General features: G+C 39.9%; 1 protein-coding gene across 2 annotated transcripts in view; it reads left to right on the forward strand.

Moving 5' to 3' along the window:
• MACO1 (macoilin 1) overlaps positions 1-27,854 on the forward strand; it is a 71,792-nt gene that overhangs the window by 21,109 nt on the left and 22,829 nt on the right. The window contains exons 2-6 of one of the 2 annotated variants that reach the window (XM_039363080.1): positions 4,996-5,137; positions 6,229-6,355; positions 9,239-9,362; positions 13,785-13,963; positions 15,046-15,544. In XM_039363080.1, the coding sequence (XP_039219014.1) occupies positions 4,996-5,137; positions 6,229-6,355; positions 9,239-9,362; positions 13,785-13,963; positions 15,046-15,544 (1,071 nt within the window). The remainder of the gene's footprint in view (positions 1-4,995; positions 5,138-6,228; positions 6,356-9,238; positions 9,363-13,784; positions 13,964-15,045; positions 15,545-27,854) is intronic. The other variant, XM_039363081.1, reaches the window with a different exon arrangement.

Here is a 27,854-nt window from a genome sequence, read left to right on the forward strand (position 1 = left end):
CTAAATAATAATAATAATAATAGTAAAGTTGGAAGGGACCTTGGAGGTCATCTAGTCCAACCCCCTGCTCAGTCAGGAAACCCTACACCATTTCGGACAAATGGCTGTCCAGTCTCTTCTTAAAAACTTCCAGTGTTGGAGCGTTTACTGCTTCTGGAGGCAGGCTGTTCCACTGATTAATTGTTCTCACTGTCAGGAAGTTTCTCCTTAGTTCTAGGTTGCTTCTCTCCTTGATTAGTTTCCACCAGTTGCTTCTTGTCCTGCCTTCAGGTGCTTTGGAAAATAGCTTAATTCCCTCTTCTTTATGGCAGCCCCTGAGATATTGGAATACTGCTATCATGTCCCCCCTCGTCCTTCTCTTCGTTAAACTAGACATACCCAATTCTAGCAACCGTTCCTTATCTGTTTTAGCCTCCAGTCCCCTAATCATCTGTGTGGCTCTTCTCTGTACTCTTTTCTAGAGTCTCAACATCTTTTTTACATCGTGGTGACCAAAACTGGATGCAGTATTCCAAGTGTGGCCTTACCAAGGCATTGTAGAGTGGCATTAATACTTCACGTGATCTTGATTCTGTCCCTTTGTTAATGCAGCCTAGCACTGTGTTGGCCTTTTTGGCAGCTGCAGCACACTGCTGGCTCATATTTAGGTGATTGTCTACTAGGACTCCGAGGTCCCTCTCACAGTTACTACTATTGAGCATGGTGCCACCTATGCTGTACTTGTGCATTTGGTTTTTCTTGCCTAAATGTAGAACCTTGCTTTTTTCACCATTGAATTTCATTTTGTTAGTTAGTGCCCAGTGTTCAAGTCTGTCCAGATCCTTCTGTATCTTAAGCCTGTCTTCTGGAGTGTTGGCTATTCCTGCCAGCTTGGTGTCGTCTGCAAAAGATAAGGGTTACCTGAATTTGGGGACTGCAATATGATATAATATGAAGCTAATTTAGGTGCTTAATTATTTACAATTATATTGTTAAAAAAGGCAACTTTTGTTTGGCCTATATCTAAGATTCTTTGCCTTAATATTGATCTAGCTTGACCTAGCTCTAAAGTTAACATGACACCACTGAGAAATTCATTTTATAATGCCAAGACATGGTTTGGGGATTACATGAACGGCTGTGCTCTTTGCCCACTCTTCCTCCAGTTTGGGTTAATTCCTAATTTCCAGTTTTCTAGTAAATTCCTGATTTTCAGCTCTCCTGCAGTCTGAACTATGGTTTGTTAAAGAGAGGAAATTGCATGAGGATAGAGAGCATTAATGCTTGATTGGATCTGCTAATGCTAAGTGCTACATCTGTGGTTCGGTATTGCTATTACAGCATGGTTTTTGCTGGTTGTGTGTCTTGACCCGAGGTCATAAATTGAGAAAGAGAGAGAGAGAGAGATGATGATGCTTTTTGAGATGTAAATGGATAGGTTAAAAATCTTAACTTCAGAATTCCCTTGACGGTGATTTCATAGGACAGCCCTGTGACATAAAAAAAAAAACGGGGTGGGGGAGAAACCCCTGATTTTTTTCTGGGATTATAGATTATATTTCTTTTGTAATGGCTTTTTTATTTTTTGAAAGAATTAAACTACCACCACTTTTTCCGCAAAACCAGGTGATTTTCTTGTGTTTTCATTTCTGACATGCTTCCATTTCCACTCCCTTGATTCCTTTACTCTGTTTTGATTAAATGCATTTAGAGACAAACAAGATTTTATCAGGCTCTTTGGCTTTTCCTCTTTTATCGCCTGTGCAAATTTCTTCTCACTTTTTGGCTTTGCTTTTGCTGTGAAGGTGCAGTTTACTGGGATTGCCTTCACAAATTGTTCCAATCTATCACTATAAAAGTAACCCTAATAAACAGGATTTCCCTTTGCTACAGTGTAATCTGCACTGTGTATAAAGCCTACTCTGGGTACTTAAAAATGTTTGTAATAGTATTTTGTCCTCTCTTTTTGGACAGATCCAACATAAATGTTTACAATTTCATCACTCTCTGTCAATTTACAAATGTCTAACACAGTTGTCTTTAAAATAAATTACTTCATTGTGTTTATGAGGGTATTTACTTATCTTCATTTTCAGGGTATGATTACTTTGGAAGTGAAGAAAATGCATGGGTCCAGTATTCTTTCAATTCTTCAATTATTTAAAAGATCAGTAATATTAAGTTTGCAGTAAATCCTTCATTTCATAAACATTTAAGTTTGCCCTAATTCATTTGATCAGCTGGTTTAACAGATGGGGCCTATTTCTGAAGAATGTAGATGGGAACAGAAGTCTTGAGCATTTGTTGTTGTAGTAAATGTCTAGTGATATATACATATAATATATAGTATACTATATAGTATACTATAGTGTCTATTATATAGTAAATATTTGGACAATCTTGAGCAATTGTGTCAGTAAATCTAATCATGTAGATAAATTATTATTCTGTTAAGGATTCCAGCATGTACATTATTGTTTCTGCTGCAGACAGAAAGTAAAAACTATGGAAAAGAGTGTTTTCATCTATTATTCAAGGATAATCAGCATTTGAATGATCAGGAAAACTTGTTTTATAACAGATAAATACTTTAAAATATTTTATTCAGTTTTTGAGATGGACAACATTGCTTTATGGGGATTGTTTGAGATGTTTTTTAGTCATATGAAGTAATCTTCTTAAGATATTTATATGAACTAAAATTGAATCCGTCTCATAAGGACGTCCCATCAGATGGAAGGGGTGTTTTTCTGGTTTAGAGGGTTGGGTTGGGGTGGGGTGTTGTATGTGTGTATCTGTTTGTTTGCTTGTTATTTTTCGGTCAGTGTTGACTCCTGGTGACTCCCTAGACCAGTGATGGTGAACCTTTTAGAGTCCGAGTGCCCAAAAACCACCCCACTCTGCCCGCCACCCCATGCCCCGCCTGCCCTCAGGGCCACCCACCTCCACAGCCCGTCACAACAGATTGCCCAGGCGGCCCAGTAGCACCATGGTGCCCACACCTCCACCCGCGCCCTGCAGCATCATCTGCGCATGACAGAGCGTGAGGGCGGAGTCTTGTCCCCACTACCCAGTTGCCATGTCCTTGGCTTCGCTGCTTTGTGCGGGCCATGCCCAGGGGCGACTCTCCGGAGGGGCTCCTAGTGAGGAGGTGGCCATGGGGGGAGGAAGGGCTGGGGTGAAGGCGCGTGTGCCCACAGAGAGGGCTCTGAGTGCCGCCTCTGGCACGCGTCCCATAGGTTCGCCACCACTGCTCTAGACCAGTTCCTATAGTTTTCTCGGCAATATTTTCAGAAACGGTTTGTCATTGCTTTTTCTCTAGGGCTAAGAGACTAGCCCAAAGTTATTTATCAGGCTTTATGCTAAGGCAGGAAAAGAACTGGTGGTCCCCTAGGTTCTAGCTCATTGCCTTTAATCGTACACCAAACTGGCGGTCCCTTCTGTTAATGATGATACTACAGTGACATTACAAGACTGCTGTGTTTCATAAATGGCTTTTTTTCATTCAAAGCCTATTTGAATAATCTCATGCTCCATTAAAAAAACAAACATCTAGCAATTTCTCAAAGCTGAGGTTCTGATACTGGCAACACATGCATCACTCTTGTCCTTCGATGGCAGGAACAGTTCACCAAACAGTTCTTATTTCAGTTCACAAATATTCAATATTTCTCTGTTAAGTTTCAACAGATTGCAAATCCATGCAAAACCGTCACTTAATTGATTGAGCTATTATACAAACAACGCTTTGCTATGAGATCCACCTGATTGTACTTTGCTGTGTACTCGGACACACTGCCTTTTACAGGGCACTTTAGCCCATATGTCCAGGTAACAATGTCAAGTGATTTAATGTATGAGGATTAAAAGGGTACCTGTCAGATACCAAAATTCTGTTGTCTAAGGAGTCAAATAGAATTCCTCCATTGAGTTAGAAAATAAACCATCACAGGATTATTCTCATTCCCAACCTGTGCAGCTTAGCAGGAAAAATACAAATAATGAGGCGCCCAGGTCTGACGAAATCAATACTGTGGGGCAGATATCTTGGCAAAGATAATGGCTCTCTTCCAACTTCAACAGGCTTAAGTTCTTCCTGCCAATGAGAATGAAAAAGCACATTTTCCCTTTGTAAATTACCTACTATCATGTGTAAATCAGAAGCTCTGTCTTACATCTTACAAATAAGCCAAATATTGAAAGCCAAGGACATACCACATCTTCTAACCCTGATTTGTTAGAAAAATAAGCCAATACTAGCATGCACATTGAAACAAATCCCTTAATCAGAAAAGCAAATGGATTACAGCCAAGCAGCAGGCAACACATGATGTGAAAACTTAGCCCTTGGTAATAGCTTTCACTTGAAAAAGAAGTTTGCTTTTAACTGACTCACCTCAGTATAGTTTTGTTGATTCTTCAATATCAAATAGAGTACTTTTGAAGCTTGCTACTGATTATCTGAGCATTTATCAGAACTGGGATATATATTATACGCCACTAAACCGTATAATTTCAGTCTGCTTCAGTATAATCTGTATTTTGCATGGACTGCAAATGGAGCAGAAGTTCAGCGCTTCTGCATCTTTTGTGCAGAAGGCAAATAAAATGAGCATTGCAGATTGATATCACAGTACCATAATTCAACCTACAACTATGGCAGACATGCTTCATTTTGAAAGATGAAAGTGCTAAACGTTGAAGTTATTATTTGGAGAGGAAAAATGGAACAGAAGCACTATTAAAAACGTTTTTAGAAGTTTTATTCCGTCAGCTCTTTAAATGTCCCTTCTCGACCCAACTGTGCATATACTTTTGTTGACTTTTGTGTAACACAGTGTAGATTGTGTTTGCAGATTTCAGTGATGTAACCTTTTTGTTTTTACTCGAACCTTCCTTCTATGCTTATTAATACAGACCCATGTGTACTTATTTTGAATAAGAAATGAAATCACTTTGCTAGTTTGTCTATATGCAAAATTATTTTTGTTTTTTTTTTTCCTTCTTTCCTTTCAGTACTTTCCTGTATCTGAAGTTCCTGGTAGTTTGGGCCCTCGTGTTGGTGGCTGACTTTGTTTTGGAATTCAGATTTGAATATTTGTGGCCATTCTGGCTTTTCATCCGGAGTGTTTATGATTCCTTCAGATACCAGGGATTGGTATGTATAAAAATAGAGAAAGTATTTACCCACTGTTTATTGTAATTACTAGCATTTGCATTAGTAGCTGTCCAATGTATCTCTCAGTTGGAATCCTGTTTGATATATAGAAAAAGTTATTTGCAAATAAAGGAGGAGTGCTTGTGTCTATTTTCAGCTGCAGAACATCCTCTTCTACTACTCTGGGTGCTGCTTTAATAGAGTCTCTTGATATTCAGAAGCAACTTTTATCCAATGCTTGAGAAACATCAAGGGGGAAAAATCTTCTGGTATAAGCAGCTCTTTGGATTGCAAATATTTTGAGAATACCAAGTAACATGAGACAAAAGGACGGGAAGAATACAGACAGACTGTCTCTCAATATCTAATTGTCATTTGTCTCATAGTTACCAAACACGGTTAATACTGGATTATAATGGTTATTACTAGTGGAGAAATAACCTTTTGTATGTTGCAGATGCTCTTAAAAACACCACAGCAAAAACATTTTAAAAGCACATCTCTTTTGCCAGATTTCTAATAATAGAATAACAGAATATTTTTATAATTTTAACTTTTGGGAAATAAAAAAAAGTTAGCAGCTGTGAACATTTTTTCGGGGGGTGCTTATAGTCATTGGCTGAAGCAAACTTTGAATTAAAGTCAGCCATGCTGCTCCAGCAAATCATTTGGTAAATTATATTGGAGGCAAACATTCAGGATTCCATATGAGAGAAAATATGGGGCATAACCAGTATTTACAAAAAGGAAATCCTCTTCTATAAAGTTACAGTAAAATCTTAGCCATGAAATCATTTTTAATAATTAGGAGAAAATTGCTGTTATGTGGCTTTCTTGGTAGAAAGTTGAATGTTTGGATGGATGGAGGGATGGAGGGATGGATGGAGGGAGGGAGGGAGGGATGGAGGGATGGATAGATAGATAGATAGATAGATAGATAGATAGATAGATAGATAGATAGATAGATAGATAGATAGATAGATAGATAGATGCAATTGCAATGCCTTCAGTGAAATCTTTTCACTATCTTAAAAAAAGCCTAACGGACTTTCTCCTTTTTCTCTTCTCCCCAAACCCTCGTTTTTCTTTAGGCATTTTCAGTATTTTTCGTTTGTGTAGCATTCACATCAAATATCATATGTCTGCTATTCATACCAATACAGTGGTTGTTTTTTGCTGCCAGCACATATGTTTGGGTACAGTATGTCTGGCATACGGGTAAGTCTTCCTATTTATTTCACTTGTCTGTTAAATCGGAGAACAAGCTGTAAAATAATAATCATCCTGTTTCTGACTAAAAATCACAGGTGGTCCCTGTTAAATTGGCCTCTGGTTTGCCAGTGACACCAAGTTTACTCTTGAAATCTGATTACAGAGTCCTCACCTTACAGCAGTTCATTTAATGACATTAAAAGTGACTCATGACTGTTTTTCATACTTACGAACATTGTAGCGTCCCCGTAGTCACATGATCAAAATTCGGACACTGGCTCGTATTTATGACGGTTGCAGTGCCCTAGGGCAGGGGTAGGCAACCTTGGCTCTTTTATGACTCTTGGACTTCAACTCCCAGAATTCCTGAGCCAGCATGGCTCAGCTTGGAAACCTCTCCCTTTCCCCTCAGCATGGCTGGCTCAGGAATTCTGGGAGTTGAAGTCCACCAGTCATAAAAGAGCCAAGGTTGCCTACCCCTGCCCTAGGGTCATGTGATCCCCTTTTGTAACCTGACAAGCAAAGTCAATGGGGAAGCCAGATTCACTTAACAACCGTGTTAATAACTTAGCAACTGCAGTATTCTCTTAACAACTGTGGCAAAAAGGTCATAAAATGAGGCAAAACAAATGTCTCACTTAGCAACAGAAATATTGGGCTCAGTTGTGGTTGTAAGTTGAGGACTACCTGCAATTTGCTACTAGATATTCTTAGGATCGATCTCAACACTTGAGGTGCAAAAGACAGGATTGACATAATAAGTTTGCCAATTTCTGAATGGCAGACTTCTGAATGCGTTTGGGGCACATGTGCTGTGCGTGGCATTTACAACAAAGTCGAAAAGCTAAAGTTCCACAGATAGGAATGATCAGGATGAAATACAGGTGTTTCACAGTTTAAAATAAAGAAGCTTTCTTCCAAATTATGCATCAGATGGTGGCACCTGTTCATGCATCATACTTCCTTTATAAAATATCTTTAATGAATGCACATAATAGTGCTTCAGGAGAAGCTACCAAGGCGTAACTATTCATCTGAGCTTTGACAATAATTAACTGTATCATCAAAGCACACCCCACCTCATAGTCCACCCTGTAACTTGCAAGAGTAAAAGGAATGCAAGGCTGATGTCGGTATATCTGCTCTGGTCTTCAGATTTAAAGTGTGGGTTGAGAATGACAGATCTCATGTTTTGGGATTCAGCCTAATGAATTGGAAATTGTATGGGAAGCTCTGAAGCGTCTTGATATTTAGAACTCTTGCAGGATGTTGGCTTTGTTTTTCTTATCGTTAGGTAGTAAAGTTCATTATTAACCTTATAGTAAACCATCCTTTTGATCTCCAGAAAAGTTGGAAAAAAAAAACCCCTTCCCTAATTCCTAGCAGAAAAGGCCAAGGCTAGCTGGGTGCTTAGGGGTTTCCGCATATATAAGACAGAACCCAACAGTGCAGGAGAACCTAAGCTTTGCTGTAGAGCAGTGTTTCTCAACCTTGACAATTTTAAGGCATGTGGACTTCAACTCCCAGAATTCCACAGCCAGCGTTGCTGGCTGTGGAATTCTGGGAGTTGAAGTCCACATGCCTTAAAATTGTCAAGGTTGAGAAACACTGCTGTAGGCAGTTTTCAAAAGACTTGTTTTGAATTAATGACAAATTAGTTGCTGTTAATGCTTCTTCTACACAGCTTGTTTCTGCACTGCATTCACTTGGTTCTTTTAGCAATGTTTATCAATTGGATGATGCAATAAGGGGTTTTGCTCTTTAGCTGACTTATTGCAGAGCCTGGGCTGAAAGGATGTGATTGCCCAAGATCAACGTATTGGCTTCTGGGCCCATGGGAGGACTGAAAACTGGATGTCTCAGTCCCAGTCCAGCATCTGTTGAGACTCTAGGACAGTGGTTCTCAACCTTTCTAATGCCGCGACCCCATAATACAGTTCCCCATGTTGTGGTGACCCCCAACCACTTATACATCACTGGGTGCCAGGGGCGTGGCCAAAGAAAAGGGGGAAAAAATGGTGGACAGCCTTGTTTGGCGACCCCCGTGAAATGGTCGTTCAACCCCAAATGGGGTCCCGACCCACAGGTTGAGAACCACTGCTCTAGGAAGAGTAGAGAAAAGAGCAACAAAGATGATCAGGGGACTGGAGGCTAAAACATATAAGGAACGGTTGCTGGAATTGGGTCTGTCTAGTTTAATGAAGAGAAGGACGAGGGGGGACATGATAGCAGTGTTCCAATATCTCAGGGGCTGCCCCAAAGAAGAGGGAGTCAAGCTATTCTCCAAAGCGCCTGAAGGCAGGACAAGATGCAACGGATGGAAACTAACCAAAGAGAGAAGCAACCTAGAACTAAGGAGAAACTTCCTGACAGTTAGAACAATTAACCAGTGGAACAACTTGCCTCCAGAAGCGGTGAATGCTCCAACACTGGAAGTTTTTAAGAAGAGACTGGACAGCCATTTGTCTGAAATGGGATAGAGTTTCCTGCCTGAGCAGGGGGTTGAATTAGATGACCTCTAAGGTCCCTTCCAATTTTATTATTATTATTATGGATCATTGCACGGTCAGATGTTCAGACTGGATTTGGCATTTTGTCTACCTATCGAGTCCTTACCCAGGACCTGGGATAGGCAGATGTAGATGTTTTTTTTATTATTATTATTATTATTATTATTATTATTATTATTATTATTATTATTATTATTATTAATCTTAACCACCATATCATGTTGTGTCTCTGTACAAAAAGAGTAATGGATGTTAGCTTTGCTCAGTCACGGCATAGCATTTTCCCCTTCATAATTATACATGCTATTTTAAGAAGACTAATTTTCTTCTTTCTTTCTTTTTTAATGTTGATGCTTGGCTTGTTTTCTGTTTCCAACAGAGAGAGGCGTGTGTTTACCAACAGTATCACTATGGATACTGTTTGTTTATATTGAAGCAGCAATCAGATTTAAGGATCTCAAAAACTTTCACGTCGACCTTTGTCGACCTTTTGCTGCACACTGGTAAGTGGATAGTCCAGTATTTTTTCTTCTCTTAAGCATTCTTTAAAATACAAGTAGTCCTTGAGTTACAGCAGTCGCTTTAGTGACCATTCAAAGCTACAGCGGCACTGAAAAGAGTGACTTATGACCATTTTTCACACTTACGACTATTCACTATCCCCATGGTCACAGGATCAAAATTCGGACACTTGGATACTGATGTGTATTTATGACGGTTGCAGTGTCCTGGGGTCATGGGATCACCTTTTGCAAGCTTCTGACAAGCAAAGTCCATGGGAAACCAGATTCACTTAGCAACTGTGTTACTAATTTAATAACTGCTGTGATTGACTTAACAACTGTGGCAAGAAACATCATAAAATGGGGCAAAATTCACTTAACAACTCTCTTGCTTAACAACAGAAATTTTGAGCTCAATTGTGATCGCAAGTCGAGGCTTACCTGTAAGAACATAAGGATGCCCTGCTGGATTGGACCCCTAACCCATCTGTATAGGCTAGTCCTTGACTTTGTTTAACAGCCATTCAAAGTTACAATGGCATTGAAAAAAATGATTTATGACTGGTCTTCATACTTACAACCAGCAGTTTTCCCAGAGTCACATGATCAAAATTCGGGTGCCTGGCAACCAGTATTTATTTATGGTGGTTGCAATGTCCTGAAGTCACTTGATCACCATTTGCAACCTTCCCAGCTGACTTTGAACAAGCAAAGTCAATGGGGGCGAACTGGATTTGCTTAACAACCTTGTGATTCACTTAGCAGCTGCATTGATTTGCTTAACAACCATGGCAGAAAAGGTTGTAAAATCAGGCACAAATCTCTTAACAATTGCCTTGCTCTGTCCCAGTTGCAGAAAGTTGAGGATTGCCTGTAGTAGCAGTCTTCCACAGTGGCCAACTTAACTGCACATGGGAGCTCAGCCTGTGGTCTTCAGCAGCAGTCACACTTCCAACAAGGCTAATAGCCATTGATTCCCGTGATCAATATTTGTAACTTCATCTGGCGTTCCTTCTTATTTACTTAATAGAGTTACAGGCTGATCCAGTCTCAAGTGACTTTGAACACCTTATATCTTTGAATGGGGTGAACTTTTAATGACCATATGAAACTTCCATGCTTGACTGCAGTTATGAAATGTTAATTCTTCAGATCACATCACCTTTCTGTAAAAGCACTGGAAATGTCATATCAAAAGTAGACTTCTACATATGCATTTGTGAGATTGGGAGCACTCCAAAACATTATGGAACAGTCATTTTTATTTTAATGCAGTCCATGATTGGACCTCAGTAGTGCTACTTCTGACAACACTGGTTTTAATGCTCTTGCTTTGTGTTATTGGAGTTGTCATCAGCTATTTCTAGGCTAATGTCAAATGTACAACAGACATTTAAAACGGATATAGACCTTTCATGGACAGTATTTAAATTCCTGTTTAAACCATGTGCAGCAAGTTAGTTGTTTGTTCTGCTCTGTTTTTGTACTTTGGTCATTTTTAAAAAAAAAAAGTAATTTTATTTTTGGAACAGATAAAACTTTATCTGATAAAAACAAGATTGGGAACTGGATGTGCATTTCAAGTAACTACAGGTAGTTTTTCAGTTATTACAGCAATTGGGATCAGGATTTCCACCAATAACAGATACTGTCATAAAATGCAATATCACATGACTACATCACTTAGTATTGGCAATCCTAGCCGTCCTGGTTGTCGACATAACCCTAGAACTGTGTGAGTCATTAAACAGAAAGAGGCAGGAGCCCCATGCAAGCAGACTGGCTGGTGAGAGTACACAAGGTGCTACGGGCAAGTGCTGTGGAATGCAGTTAGGGGCTGCCACGGGCAGGTACTGCGGAGCATGGATCGTTGAAAAAGCAACAGGAATTGGAAGTGATGACCAATTTCTTTTCTGGCTTCCCCCATGATTGTGCTTGCATATCACCTGAACACCGGATTACAATCACAGGACTGCAAAGATACTGCAATGGCCGGAAATCCAATTGTCAGACATGAGCCTCCCTTGTTCGGCCCCGTTTTAACTTGGAACAGTGGCTAAACAAGTGGCTGTAACCCGAGAACTATCTGAACACAACTATACCATCCCTGTGCCAGCGGAATTACAGAATCAGAAACAGGACATAAAATTATATACTTCTGCCCAGTAGCCTTTGAGTGATGGATTGACTGAGATCAATAAAAGTCATTGTTGATTACAGAAAAGAATGAGAATTTCATGACATCAAAATCTGCCCCGCTTGGTTGTATTTCCAAGCCCTTTTTCAGTTCTTTTAAAACTGTCCTTCCATGATCCCAAAAGTGCTTTTTCATGAGGCAATTGCTCTTTCTTGTTTTTCTTTGAAGACGTTCGCTTTTCATCCAAGAAGCTTCTTCAGCTAATGACGAGAAGCAAAAGGTCTTCAGAGAAAAATAAGAAAGTCCAGTTGCCTCGTGAAAAAGCACCTTTGGGATAACTATGACCTCCATAGACATTTAGCTATGTCTTTCCATTATGTATCCTAAAAACATATTCGGGATATTGAAACAAACCTATTTTCCAAACAGTATTAAAAGTGTTTTGTTCACAGAAAAATATATTTCACTAATGTTGATTGGCTTTAGTAGTGTTAAATGCTGACTATACAATAAAAACTTTATACATCAAATGCAAAATTGTTCTCTGGGAGAATTATTCCAAATTATTCCCCAGCCAACGTTGGTACAATAACGTTCAAACCAGTTTCTCATATTTCCTGAAAAGACAAGTAGATATTTAAATTACGTACCTGAAGGTGCCAAAATTTAAAAGAGATTTATCTACTGTAGAAGGAATGTTGCGTTACCTGTGGCAGTAAAAAAAATCAGAAACTACATTTTTTTTCTTTATCAGATGCAGAATTGTCATAGGATTTAAATTGGAACTAGGTGGGCAGAGTGAGAGACCAGGTTTCATTATACAAATATAAGTTCCAAAATAAGTCAGATTATAAGTACTTTATCAAATTATTATGGCTGGACACATAGTCAACCAGATGTTTAGACTAGATTTGGCATTTTTATCCACTTACTGAGTCCTTCACAAGGACCTGAGATAGGCAGATGTTGTTTGAATCAAATTAATATTATTAAACTATTGATTGAAATTAGCAATTGTGGTATGGTTTTTACCATTGTGTGTGTTGAGTCTCTTTCAGTGTGTTAACCATGGCTGTATTGAAAGGGAAATTTAAGAAGATGCCATATGCAGACTTAGTGTACAGCAGTGGTTCTCAACCTTTCTAATGCCGCGACCCCATAATACAGTTCCCCATGTTGTGGTGACCCCCAACCACTTATACATCACCGGGTGCCAGGGGCATGGCCAAAGAAAAGGGCGAAAAATGGCGGACAGCCTTGTTTGGCGACCCCCGTGAAATGGTTGTTCGACCCCAAATGGGGTCCCGACCCACAGGTTGAGAACCACTGGTGTACAGCATGGGAGCACAGCTCACCATTTTTTAATATAATGAATTTTATATCTGAGAAACTGTTATAATTCCCCTTTTAATCAAGTTCCCAGACCACATAGTTGTATTTTATCATTACTATTTATAGTCTGACTAGAAGGGCACAATCTCCTTTTTTTATATATATAATATTTTTTTTATTTTTCCAAACTCTCCCCCATACATATACTGTGATATTTATTAGATGTTAACATACATTCTTTTTACATTCATATATAAGATACTTTTAATAAAATGAAATAAATACATACCCATGACTTTTGGTGTTGCTCGCCCATTTCCCCTTTCACTGTATCCACACTCCCTTCTTCTCTACCTTCTTTCTCCCTTTCTTCTCTTCCCCACTTCCCTCTTCTTCCTCTCCTCTTTCCTTCACCACTCTCCTCCCCTTTCTCCCCACTTCTCCTCTTCTCCTCCAACCTTCCTACTTCCTTCTCCCCTCCTTTACTCTTTTCTCTCTCCTCTCCTTTCTTCCCTCTCATGGGCACAATCTCCTTAAATGTTGCTACAGTTTGCTTATAGAACCCAACAAAGGTTGACTTCTTTGTCTTATTTTTACTGTTTTATTGTCTACATTGTGCTTTATTGCCTTCTAGCTTTTGCTTGTATAGCTTTAATGTATTTTTGCATTTTTTTATTTGAAAATGGACTTTGTTTCTCATAACATGGAGACTTGGCAGTAAAACAGCAGCCATGCCAAGCTCTTAGGGAAAATGCGCTTGAATCGGATGTCTGAAAAGTGACTGAATATCTGTGTCTTTACACTTCCTCTGTTGACAAGTGTGCTTCTGAGGATAATTCTTTGATGTCTCCATTGTGATTTCCTTTTGTCTTATTCCAGCGAATTATATTAATTTGCTTTGATAGTTCTGTCTTAATTAGTAAAGTCTGTCTTGTTTTTTTTCCCCCCTCAAGTATTGGATACCCTGTTGTGACTTTGGGCTTTGGCTTCAAAAGTTATGTCAGCTATAAAATGCGATTACGAAAACAAAAGGAAGTGCAGAAAGAAAATGAATTTTATATGCAACTCCTTCAGCAAGCATTACCCCCTGAACAACAGATGCTACAAAGGCAAGAGAGAGAAGCAGAAGAAGGTAAGTTCTTAACACAGGCGTTGTGTAGAAGTAATGGTTTGCAGATTTGAAACCCATCTTATGAATCAGTGGTCCATTCCCCTCTTCTCTTTAAATCCAAACTATGGATTCTTGAATTAGAGTACCACAGCGTGGTTTCATACAGTTTAAGGCTCTTTGTTGTTGTACAGTTTATAATATATGTGCAGAATTTCTTTGGTGACGTTCTATTTGCCCTTCTTTACAAGAAGCAGACGTTGAATCTTTTTGTTCATGCCCCATGACAAGTAAAAGTCCTCCCTCTCTCTCTCTCTCTCTCTCTCTCTCTCTCTCTCTCTCTCTCTCTCTCTCTCTCTCTCTCTCTCTCTCTCTCTCTCTCTCTCCCTCCCTCCCTCCCTGCCTCCCTCCCTCCCTCTTTCCTCTCCCTCTGTCTCTCTATCTCTTTCTTTCTCTCTCTCCCTCCCTCTCTCTCTCCTCTCCCTCTGTCTCTATTTCTCTCTCTATCCCTCTCCCTCTCTCTAAAAAACATGTTCAAAAATGTTTCTTGCTATTAGACAAACTAGAAAAAAATTGGCTGAGAACAACATCTTGCCTTATTACTGTAACTTGCTCGCCCAAGTATCAGGATTATATCTATTTGGGCACAAATCCTGACTAACATTTTCTTGATGAAACTGTTTTTTTTTTTTGTTTTCCTTTCAACATTATTATTTTTATTATTGTTATTTTATATTCATTTTTCACACAAGGTAGCAGCTGGACATTTCTTAAATTCGTATACATTTTCTCTCTATTTAGAACGAGGGTTAGATAAATTTTGAAGTTTACAGAAATGGCCTGGTTGGTGCAACACAGGAATCAGTCTCAGGAATTCACTGAAACTATTAGGAATTTTAATTCTTTTTTTTTTTTTTTTGCAATATAACTAAAGGAAAAATATTTTATTGGGTGTGGGGAAATAATAGAAGTAATGTGATGTGCTTGTAAAAGGAATATGAGAATAGATGCTAAATTTTAAATGTTGTCTTTTCCTTCCTTCCTTCCTTCCTTCCTTCCTTCCTTCCTTCCTTCCTTCCTTCCTTCCTTCCTTCTGGATGTTTCAGCAGCCAAAGGATTGTCTGAGATGGATTCCTCAATACTTTTGCAACACAACGGCGGCATTCCAGCTAATAAGAAATTATCTACAACATTACCAGAACTAGAATACAGAGAAAAGGGGAAAGAAAAAGACAAGGATGCCAAAAAACATAACCTTGGAATAAATAACAACATTTTGCAACCTGTAGACTCTAAAATACAGGAAATTGAATATATGGAGAACCATATCAACAGTAAAAGATTAAATAACGATCTTGTGGGAAGTACAGAAAACCTCTTGAAAGAGGACTCATGCACTGCCTCATCCAAAAATTACAAAAATGCTAGTGGAGTTGTGAACTCCTCACCTCACAACCACAGTGCAACTAATGGAAGCATCCCTTCCTCATCTGCGAAGAATGAGAAAAAACAGAAGTGCACTAGCAAGAGCCCAAGCACACATAAAGACTTAATGGAAAATTGTATCCCCAATAACCAGCTAAGCAAACCAGATGCACTGGTAAGGTAAGTTTGATATGTTACTGATTTGCCTTCACCACAACACCCTTACCTATTTACTGTTTGTTTCCAGTAAGTTAAAGTGCCCTGTTTTGAGGGGGGAAACTGTTACGTTAGGAGAGGTGCATGCTATGTAATTTAAGTGTGTCCATAGTCAAGATCTGGTTCTGTTAGCTGCAGTGGGCTATACAGGTAGTCCTTGATTTACAGCAATTTGTTTAATGACCATTTGAAATTACAACGGCACTGAGAAAAGTACGTTATGACTGTTTTTCACACTTAAGTTATGACCGTTGTAGCATCCCTGTAGTCATATGATCAAAATTCAGACGCTTGGCGACTGGCTCATACTTATGACCGTTGCTGTGTCCCGGGGTCATGTGATCCCCTTTTGTGACTTTCTGACAAGATTCACTTAACAACCGGGTTATTAACTGCAGGGATTCACTTAATAACTGGCAAGAAAGGTCATTAAATGGGCCAAAACACACATAACTGTCTTGCTTAGCAGTGGAAATTTTGGGCTTGATTTTGGTTGTAAGCCGAGGACTACCTGTATTGGTGCAGTCTGGTAGTCAGATCAGTAGAACATGATGGGATGTACAGGCTTTAGTTTGGCACATGATTGATTATAGTTTACTTAGTGCAGAGATTTTTGAGTAGGTGTTTTATTGCTAAGAATAAATAAGATGATTACAGTTGTCAGTCATGGTGGCCTTGAGGCTCAGGCTTAAGCAGGAGAAGCTTTTGAGAGCCTCTACAAATTAATTGGCCTCTACTAAATAAGATGATATTTTGAAGTCTAGTAAACCCTGTAGAAAAGAGAAGTAAAATAAAAGTGCATGTTTACAACTTGGTATGAAGAAAAATGATGAAAAGGTTCTCCACAAGATTTTGGAACTGATCTGTTTGTGCACATTCCATAAATAATTTCACAAATTCAGTTCTTCTTCCATCTTACCCTCCACTGATGGAGGTGAATATACTGTCATCTACCACTGATTGCAGGCAGTGTCTCTTTTGAGCAGTTCAACTCAGGTAGATTTCGTTTGTTTTTGAAGCTTGGTAGAAATTCTCAAGGCTTTCTTCCAGCATAGTTGTTGGCATTTCTAGTGTAGCCTAGAGCTCTGGTGTCCACCAAGAAGAGCAAGGTTCCTTCTCGTTTCTCTTCAAAATATCTAAGTGCACTCAATCTGAATCTTCTCTGACCACCCATGTATGGTTTCATTGCTACTGTTGTGTGCTGCATATGTAAAAGCTGGTCCTCAACTTGATATCTTCCAGATGTGTTGAGAATATTAGTCCCAAAATTCCTGCCCTAACATGGGAAATCTGAAGGTTGTAGTCTTGCCTTTGGAAAGCTTTGGCTTGAGATACAAACAACAGTTTTATTATTTTGATGTCATCAGCTAAAATGTAAATATGTTGCTTTAGATACCACTTTACAATGCCTTGGTAAGGCCATACTTGGAGTACTGCATCCAGTTTTGGGCACCATGATGTAAAAAAGATGCTGAGACTCTAGAAAGAGTACAGAGAAGAGCAACAAGGATAATTAGGGGACTGGAGGCTAAAACATATAACGAAAGGCTGCTGGAATTGGGTATGTCTAGTTTAACGAAGAGAAGGACAAGGGGGGACATGATAGCAGTATTCCAATATCTCAGGGGCTGCCATAAAGAAGAGGGAGTCAAGCTATTTCCAAAGCACCTGAAGGCAGGACAAGAAGCAATGGGTGGAAACTAATCAAGGAGAGAAGCAACCTAGAACTAAGGAGAAACTTCCTGACAGTGAGAACAATTAATCAGTGGAACAGCCTGCCTCCAGAAGCAGTAAATGCTCCAACACTGGAAGTTTTTAAGAAGAGACTGGACAGCCAGTTGTCCAAATGGTGTAGGGTTTCCTGCCTGAGCAGGGGGTTGGACTAGATGACCTCCAAGGTCCCTTCCAACTTTACTATTATTATTATTATCGATCATCGCACAGTCAGCCAGATGTTCAGACTGGATTTGGCATTTTGTCTACCTATCGAGTCCTTACCCAGGACCTGGGATAGGCAGATGTGGATGTTTGATGGTATTACAGATATCGTCGCAGGATGGAAGCAGTTCCTAGTAAGGCCGCCTTTTGCAATTGACTAATAGCGAATTTGTCAATGCCAATGGTTGTTGTTATTATTATTATCTAAGATATTATAGAATTATTTGTGCAGGCTCAATATTTCTTTGATGGGGAGGATAGATCGTGGAAACAGGGATCATGATGTTCCTAGATTAAATTAATATTCTAAGCTTGTTTTTACCTGATAGCCATTCTGGACATGAGACTAAAAGGGTAGACCGTAGTAAAATATCCTTAGAAGAGGATTCTGGTGATTATAGCTTAAGTGGTATTTAGTACCATGTATTATGTGTTCTTCTGCATTATTTCTATGAGTCAAACATCAAACCACTGGTGTAATATTTCCGAAAGGATATAACCTAACTTACGCAGCTTCTTGAGAACTTGCACTGTATGTGCTGATCACATTCTTTGATTGGTGCTTGATGTTAGATGAGAGCTAGCAAATTAAATCTGGACAAGACAATAGAAATGCAATAGAAATAATTTTAGGTTGCCAGTTCAAGTGGTATTTCTATTCTTTTCCACTGTTAACATTTTTGCATAGCAGTGTGTTTTCCTAAATAATTACACTTTATGTGGGGCTGTATTAGAAGACTATTCAGTTTCTTGAATTCGATAGTAATGCTGTTCGGGGGAAGGAAAAGCTGTGTGTTTGTTTTCTGCCTAACTCAGACTTAAATACAGAGGCCATGATTTTTTTTTTTCCTTCATGTAATCCTAACCAGAAGCTGGAACTTTATACTAACAACCTTATCCAGACACAGTTTTCAGCAATAGCTCCACAACATTGAAATTCCCTTCTCAGGAAGCTGTTTCTGAGTTCCATGCTTTTGATAAGGACGGTAGTTAAGCCTTTTCTTTTTAATCAGACGTTGTGATTTCTGAAATAGCTATGATGAGTTTTACTATTATCATTTAAAATCATAGTAGTATATACCAAGTCTCATTTTATCACGGAAGAAGAAAAGAATATAAATGATTTTAAATAAATATTTCCCTTTTCTCTAGCAAATGGGATCTGTCATAAAAAAAAGCACATAATGTGGATTGTTTTTAGTCAGTTTTCCATTTAAACAGTCTTGTTTCCTGCTTGGATAATTTTTCTCTTTCTCATTTTATACCCTCCCTGCCCAGTTTTTAGCCACCATTCTATGGCCATGGGTCATACTTGGTCCTTACCGTAATTAGGGGGGATTGTTCATGGTTGCTTTTTTAAAAAAATTGATGTTCCTGAAATCTGCTGAGGTCTTGCATATGATGGTGCTGAGAAACAAGAAAAATTAAACAGAGAAATCAGCACCATCATATGCAAGATATTAATTAGGGGAATTCTAGGAATTGAAGTTTGACTCTAATCAGAAATGGAAGAAAAGATTATAGTTACCAATCTGGGCAATAACCTATCAGAGTGGCTGTGTGGGTATGTGCATGTTAGATGGATGGTACTTGAAGCCAACATTGTGATCACGTAAATATCAAAGTGGAGGCAGCCATGTTGTAATTTTTCATCATGTGAAATCTGAATGATAATTCATGCTATGCATGAATTGGGGGAGACCTTCAAGCCAACTTAGCATATTTCACCAAATCGTAAAGTACCTACTAACCATGTCATTGGAATTAACTCCCCATGCCCATTCTGCCCTCTAGCAGTGTTATTATTGGAATCAGTAATGTTCTCCTCAGCATCAGAGAAATAGATTTACTGTCAGGCAAAAGCAACCGGAACCATTCGTGAAGAGTCTCAAACTGAAGTTTTATTGCTGGTTATCGATGTTACAAGAATCTCGCCAGACTGACTGCATTCCCTTGAGAATGGTCAGATAAGGCTCCAGGGATTCTTGGCTACTTCCTGCAGTGCAAGGACTCTAAACTCGACTCCCTCTTTACACCTCCCTCCAGTCTAGCTGGAGGATCCATCATATTTATTCAGTCTTTGAAATCTCTCAACAGTCCTTCACTCAACTCTAATAAAATATTTACATTTACAAACATGGACATTTAGAACGTAAGATTGATGAGCCACAGAACAGAACAGATTTCAGAAATGGGTGAGCTCCATTAAGCTATGCTGGCATGAATTCTAGCAATTGGAGCTTTCGCATAATTGGAAAGCACTCATTTTCCAGTTAACGGCCATTCACGTTAAGAGTCAATTTTTCCTAAATAAAATTCTATTTAACAGTAGTTAAATTTAGTGACTGTTCCACGTTACAACAGCACTATGAAAAGACTTGGGACCATTTTTCACACTTACGACCGTTGCAGCATCCCCATGGTCACGTGATCAAAATTCAGACACTTGGCAACCGATTCATATTTATGACAGCGGCAGTGTCCTGGGATCATGTGATCACCTTTTATGACCTTCTAACAAGCAAAGTCAATGAGGAAGCCAAATTCATTTAACAACCATGTTACCAACATAAGAGTTGCAGTGATTCACTTAACAAGAAAAGTCACAAAATGGGGCAAAACTCACTTAACAAATGTCTCACGTAGCAGCAGAAATTTTGGGCTCAATTGTGGTCGTAAGTTAAGGACTATCTATGTCTTCTCAGCAGCTTTTCATTTTATTATACAGCTATCAGTAAATAAGCTCATAAGCTCTCTTCCCCATTTTTTCCCAGCTTACAAGTCTCTTCATTCTTCTTTTAGGAAGGTCTTCTAGGTCAGGGCTTTTCAACCTGTGGTACATTGGCACCTGGCAGGTGGTACGGGACCATCCTAGAAAAGTGGTAGCGGGGGAGGGGAATGAGCTGAACCGGTGGCAGCACTGCACAAGCCTGAGCGAGAGACGGCTGGAGCTGCAGGGCTGTCAGGGCTCAGCGGAAGCTCCAGGATCAGTGCCACTTTCCAGCTGATCAGCGCTTTTTCGGGGCTGTCAGGGTTTAGCAGAAGTGCCAGGATCAGCGCCAGGCTCCAGCTGGAGCTCGGCGCTGATCCTGGTGCTTCTGCTGAGCCCTGAAGAAGCGCCGATCAGCTGGAATGTTGCAGCATCTCCAGGGTCTTGTGATTTACATTCAGATGCTTGGCAACTGATTCATATTTATGACAGTCACAGTGTCCCAGGGTCATGTGAAGTGACCAAAACCTGCTGCAACCACCCAGCAGACAGGGGGAATAAAAACCAAACACCCCCCACCCCACCTCTGCCAATCTTCAACAGAAATGCTCACAACAATGAAAACCTTGGACAGGAGGAAGAGCGTGGCCGGGCGGGCAGGCAGGTGTCTTGCTCGGCTGTGGCTTGGAGGGCACTTTTTTCAGTGGCATTGTTACTTCGAACAGTCACTAAGCGAACTGTTGTAAGTTGAGGACTACCTGTACTTCATCACTTTTTTCCTTTTGGGGGGGGTCATCAAGTTTTTGACACCTTGCTAGGCAACTGGTGATACTCGGATGTTGCCATATCCTAAAAATGGTACAATGGGTGAAAAGGTTGAAAAGCCCTGCTCTAGATAAAGTATGAATTCTCAAACATTTTATTGTCAGCAGAGATTTATAGTACCACTTTTTAGGCTCTAAGCCTATGATATATTATTACAATTTTATACACCTTTGTGATTTTTGTTTGTGCAAAGTGAAATGACACAAGTTAACAGTGTATTGTAACATTTTTAAAAATAATACATTTGTGTTGTGTAATTTGTTATGTATCGCTCCCCTCCTCATAATGTACATAAGAAATAATTCTGGGAATGGCTTGTAGCAGGAGTGGGCAATTATGGCTTCTTTATGACCTGTGGTCTTCAACTTCCAGAATATCATGCTGGCTCAGGATTTCTGGAAGTTGCAGTCCACAGGTCTTAAAGGGGCCATGGTGGCCCACCCTGGCATATAGCATAGGTACACACAACTTCTGAGAAAGCGAAGGAACTAGTAAAAGAAATAAGAAACCTCTAGTGCAGTAATGGCGAACCTTTTAGAGTCCAAGTGCCCAAACTGCAACGCAAAACCCACTTATGCAAGTCGGGTGCCAGGTTGGTGTGGCCCATTGGGTGGGTGTGGCCCATTGGGTGGGTGTGGTCCATTGGGTGGGCGTGGCTGCGGTAGTAACGGTAGACTGGGTGGTACTTAAAAGTTCAATCAATCAATTCCAACTTTGCAAGATCTTTTTTTTCCTTGCGAGAAGTTGAAATTGACTGATTGATTGAACCTTTTTTTTTTTTTTTTTGCACACGGCAGCGGAGGCCTAAAGCAAAAAGGTTTTATAAAACCCAGCTGAAGGCCTACGACTGGGGCGATGGCGCGCGTGCCCCACAGAGAGGGCTCTGAGTGCCGCCTCTGTCACTCGTGCCATTGGTTCACCACCACTACTCTAGTGAGTAATAGTGAATAATAAATACTAAAAACTTACCATTATAAAGTTCTTGTTGCTCTCTGAGCCTGGTTATTTGCTTACAGATGTTTCATTACCTGACTAGATAATGAAACTCTTCTACTAAATCTTTAATTCAGTTCTCTTTCCTTATTCTATTCAATTAGGTTCTCTTTAATTCAGTTCTCTAACCTCTTTTATTGAAATTTACTGCTGATAGTTTTTTATATGACCTTTACAAAAAACAGTGCGCAAAATATAAAAATATATTAAAGCAACATGGTGGCATATTAAACCAGTTATGGCAGTATAAAAAAAATACGTATTTTAGTTCCTTTCTGGGGGAAAATAAATTCCAGATCACTCTCAGTCTTGAAAGAAGATCAGGAGCTACATGCGTATGTCCATCAGGAGCTCGCATCAAGATTTTGCCACTACTTTTGTGGATTTTTTTTAAAACAAGATTGTAATCTAGTTATATTGACTAGCAGTTCTAATTGCCAATTCATGGAGTTTCTGTAAATTAATAAAGAACAGTAATGAGTAATGTTCCAAAAAAGTTATCCAGTCAAGTAGTTTTGTGCACAATTTGGTGAGCATAAATGACTTTTCATCTCAAAAATGACAAGGAATAATTTTGTGCAAGTGTTATGTTATATTTTTATATGATTGGGAGTTCCTTTGTGAATGAAAGTCAGATATGGGGAGAGTTTTCATCTTCACTATACTTTGGTGATAATTAGTTATTATACTTGGTGTGTGCGTGTGTGTGTGTACTGTATGCTGCTTAGAATCCAATACAGGATTCTCAAAGCAACTCACACATTTCAGTGAACAAATACAAGTCATTAGTGTATCCTAAATAAGTACTGCAGGCCACTTTAGCTGACTGTGTTCAGCAGGTCAGCGGTTCAAATCTCACCGGCTCAAGGTTGACTCAGCCTTCCATCCTTCCGAGGTAGGTAAAATGAGGACCCAGATTGTTGGGGGCAATGTAAATATATATATACATTGCTTACTGATGTACAACGCTTAGAGAGTGCTTGCACTTAAAGCGGTATATAAGTCTCATAAATAAATAAATAAATAAATAAATAAAATAAATAAGTGTCACTCAAAACATTTAGTCACCAATGAGGGAAGACTAACCTTAGATGTCCTTCCCCTGCACCATTTCACTATGGGTTTATGTAGGCAAGCATGAGACCTAACAGCTGGACTCAAAGCAGCTGGTTTATTAAGAAAGCCATCATTGCTTATATTCAATCCTTTAAATTATAATTTACCAATCACAGTGGCTGGCTTCATGTTAAACTCCAAGACATAACCAAATATTGCTACAATGAATGAGTCCAACTTAAATTCAGCCTTTGGTGATTTACAAGCTGTGAAATTTGTACCCACTGGAGATCTGTTAAACAAGTTTGTCCTTCCTTTGGTGGCTGGTCAGCATATTTTTCCCATCAACACAACTTTCCCTTGGTATTTTTGTTTTGTTTTGTTTTGACATTAATCTGGCACATTTCCAAACAGGTAGATGGAGGAATTTATAGAAGAGAATTATTAGAAGATGCTTAACCTCACCCATTAATTGTACCTGGCAAAAATCTATCCTGTATGTGATCTTATAGATCAGTGATGATGAACCTTTTAGAGACTGAGTGCCCAAAAACCGCCCCTGCCCCACCCCTCCACCCACCCACACGGCCACCTACCGCCTCCACGGCCTGCTGCAGATTGCCCAGGCAGCCCAGCAGTGCCATGGCAGCCACACCCTCCATTCACGGCCCATAGCATCATCTGCGTGCGACGGGGCACGAGTGCAGTGTCTTGTCCCCGCTGCCCAGCTGCCATGTCCTTGACTGCTCAGGGGCGATTCTCCTCCGGGGGGGCTGCTGGTGAGGAGGGGCCGTGTGGGGAGGCTGGGGCGATGGCGCATGTGCCCACAGAGAGGGCTCTGAGTGCTGCCTCTGGCACGCGTGCCATAGGTTCGCCACCACTGTCATAGACTAACAAAATAGGTCTCTCCATTTGCAAGGAAGAGTCTGTTGACTCTTCTTTGTTCCTGAAAGTAGACTATCAGCTTCCACCACATATATTTGTGGCTCTTGTACTAATAGTAAAAATTGTGGTTCAAGTTGCATGTCCTGTCACCATTTACATCTGTCTGCATTAGCTATGACTGTCACTGTGGTGTCAAAACAGACATTAACATTTGTCCAACCCCCTTATCCCAAAACAAAAAAAGAAAAGGACACTAGAAATTAAAGTCAACATATATATCATACCAAAGCTGGTGAAGGATCTCAGCTCCAGTATGTGCTTTTAATCTGGGAGACTCTACAAAAGATTCTATCTATGGAGAATCTCCATCATCCAGATCATGGTTGTCTCAAATATGCTTTTTCAAGAGGCAACTGGATTTTCTTGTTTTTCTTTAAATACGTTTTGCTTCTCACCCAAGAAGCTCCTTCAGCTCTTCTTCAGCTGAAGAAGCTTCTTGGATGAGAAGCAAAACGTCTCCAAAGAAAAACAAGGAAGTCCAGTTGCCTCTTGAAAAAGCATCTTTGGAATTAAATTTATGCTTTCTATGTACATAGAACATGAGACAAAGAAAAAAGAAAAATGTTTTAGTAACATGGTGCTTAAGAATGAGGCACTAAGAATTCTAAGGACATTTGTCAGTGCATCTGGGTTACCAGATTTGACCATTCGTCACACACCCCTTTTAGATTCAGGATTTTAAGGCCAGAGGTAGTTTCTTTCCAGAGACACCAAATTAACTTTTCAGCAACAGTTGAAGTTCAGAAGGTTCAAAGCTTTTCTCCTATCTATGAATCCCAAGTTTATAAAAGAGTTAGAATTAGGATTAGCATTCTTATCCACTACAGCAGGAATACTACATACAGATAGTGTGAGCAATGGTGCCCACAAAGAGGGAGCTAGTATGATGAGCTACAGTGAAGTGGCAATTTCCCAGGAAGGAAGGAAGTACATTCCAGAAAGGGAAGTGGTGGGACAATAGACAGCACAGCCCACAACTGGATTGGAGATAGAGGAATAGAGTCATGATAGCCACTCCCTAGAACAGGGGTCTGCAACCTTGACAACTTTAAGACTTGTGGACGTCAAGTCCCAGAATTCTGGCTGAGGAATTCTGGGAGTTGAAGTCCACAAGTCCTAAAGTTGCCAAGTTTGAAGACCCTTGGTCTAACCATTTCTTAAAAATCTCCAAAGATGGAGAGCTGAATTCTGGGAGCTGAAGTCCACAAGTCTTAAAGTTGTCAAGGTTGCAGACCTCTGCCCTAGAGTATATCTGTTAGAGTGAGAGTGGTAAGGGTTAATCTGGAAATATGGGCATTTGGCTAAGCCCACAAACAACCAAAAGCAAATCAGCCAGAGTTCAGTTCTTTATTTGCTTACAGGCAATAAGACAGAATCTTGCCAGACTAAACTCTTACTTCTGTACATAACCAGCATATTTAATTTTCTCCCCATTTAATTGTTATCCGGAACAATATGCCTTATGAATATTTCATTATTATTGTAAAATGGGTGATGAACAATGGAATAACATGCATTATGAAAATTATAGGTAGCTATCTCTTTGTGCACATTATTTTAGTTATGGATATGTGCATACATTCTGCTCAAATAATGAAAGCAGGTCAAAGCCCTTAAAAGACAAAAAGCCAACCAATGATGTCATTTCACAACAGTAAAACAAAAGAAAAAAAAATTCAGTTCAGTCTCATAGGCTTTCTAATATAAAATAGATTTCATTTGATACCTACAAAGTGGTAAATAGGGCAAAACCATTTTCTTCAGAAAGCATCTTCAATGATTTCCATCATTAAAAAGATAAAAATAGAAGTCTTACTTGCTCCTTACTTTTGGCCTTTTGGAGAGAAGGTAAACGGTTTCTTTGCATTCACACAGTTTCAGCAGAAGTTGTCAAGCTGTCCTCAAAAATACTCTCAAGGTTAAACTGTCGAAATTTAACTTTTTAAGGAAGAAAATTGAAGCTCTTCTCACCACTATACTTGACACTCCTATGGACTTGTGGCACAGATGCAGCCCTGACAATTGATACATTGACTGTGCTGAAGTTGTCCAAATCATTTGTGCATCTCAGTGGCAAAAGGGAGACCAGAATTACAATCACAAATGATAGTTAGCTGTCCTCAAGGCCAAACAGTATCAGAGGACCTCTGTATTTTAAAAGCTTGTGTGGGTAATCTTCAGCTTAGGAGCATTTAACAATGGTTCAAACTAACGACAGCACTGAAAAAAGTAACTTACAACCCATCCTTGAAGTTACGACTGCCATACCACCCCCACAATTACATGATCAAAATGTGGGTGCTTGGCAGTGGGCTCTCATTTACTACAGTTGCAGCATCCTGCGGCCATGTGAGTGCAATTTGTGACTTCTTCAGCTGACTTCCAACAAGCAGGAAAGGACTATTCAATAAGGGAAGGCAGATTTGTTTAACAACGGCATGATTCACTTAGCAAACAAATGATTTGATTAATGACCATGGTTACAATGATTGTGAAATTGGGTCCAGTTAAATAATGATTTGCTTAACAATTGCATTGCTTAGCAACCAAAATTCCGGTCCCAATTGTCATAAGTCAAAGACTATTATATTCCAAACCCTATAGTAAATAATGGTGGGACTACACCTGAGTCCTATCCTCAGAGATGAAATCAACAGGGCTTCCTGTGTATTAAAACTCAATTTTAATTAGATTGCCGTTGATATAATTTTATTTATATTTTCATATTTATATGGTTGCCTATCTCAGAGTCGAGTGACTCTGGGTGGCACAGAACAAAGTTCAAAACAAAATATCCAAATTAATATTAGCTATTAATATTTAAAACTTTTTAAATTATAAAAAGGCACAAAACTAAAACAGAATGAGATGAGATTAAGCAAAGAGCAGATGTTAACTACAATGGAGCTATCTGAATAGTTCACCAGTTCACTGGTGTCCCCAGGCATCATGGTGCAAGGAGGTCTTGGAGGAAGTTAAAATCATCCCAAAAATTAAAAGGGATGAAGCCGATAAAGCTGCCCTCACCTTAGGGCAGGGGTCTGCAACCTTAAGCACTCAAAGAGCCACTTGGACCCATTTCCGAGAGAAAAGAAAACAGTGGGAGCCGTAAAACGTGCCCGCCCACGTGCACACAAGGGGTGGGGAGCTTGATTGAAGAGTTTAATTAAAAAGAAATAGAGGCTGCTGTACATGAGTGTTCTCTCTCTGTGTGTGTGTGTGTGTGTGTGTGTCTCTCTCTTTCTCTCTCTTCCTCTCTTTCTCTCCCTCTCTTTTTCTCTCTCTCTTTCCCTCTCCCTCTCTTTCCTCTCCCGTCCCCCCTCTCTCTCTCTTTCTCTCTTTACTCTCTCTTTCTTTCTCTCTCCCCCCCCTTCGATCTTCTGCTCACCTGGCAAGCTGGCTTCAAGCTGTTCTCCAACAAGCTGACACACACAGTTATTGGGCTGGCTCTCTCCTGTCCTTCCTGCTTCCTGCTGAGACACAGCCAAGGCAGGAGCCCCACTCAATAAGCTTGTCAGCTCGTCGGAGAACGTGAGGCCACTCTCTTTTACACACACACACACATACAGACAGAGAGAGAGAGAGGGAAGGGAAGCGTAAGTGCCTCTCTCTGTCTCTTTCTCTGCAAATGTCAGAGGAGGCTGCGAGTCACAGGAGAAGGCTCAAAGAGCCACATGCAACTCCAGAGCCGCAGGTTGCCGACCCGTGCCTTAGGGGAAGGATGTTCCATATATTGAAGGCACAGCAAAAAAAGTTCTGCTTAAGAACTGCCATATGGAGTTCCCTAGTAGCTAATGCGATCCATAG

This window comes from Crotalus tigris, unplaced genomic scaffold (assembly GCF_016545835.1).
Source record: "Crotalus tigris isolate CLP2741 ecotype Arizona unplaced genomic scaffold, ASM1654583v1 scf7180000019504.2031707, whole genome shotgun sequence".
Classification (NCBI taxonomy): Eukaryota; Metazoa; Chordata; class Lepidosauria; order Squamata; family Viperidae; genus Crotalus; species Crotalus tigris.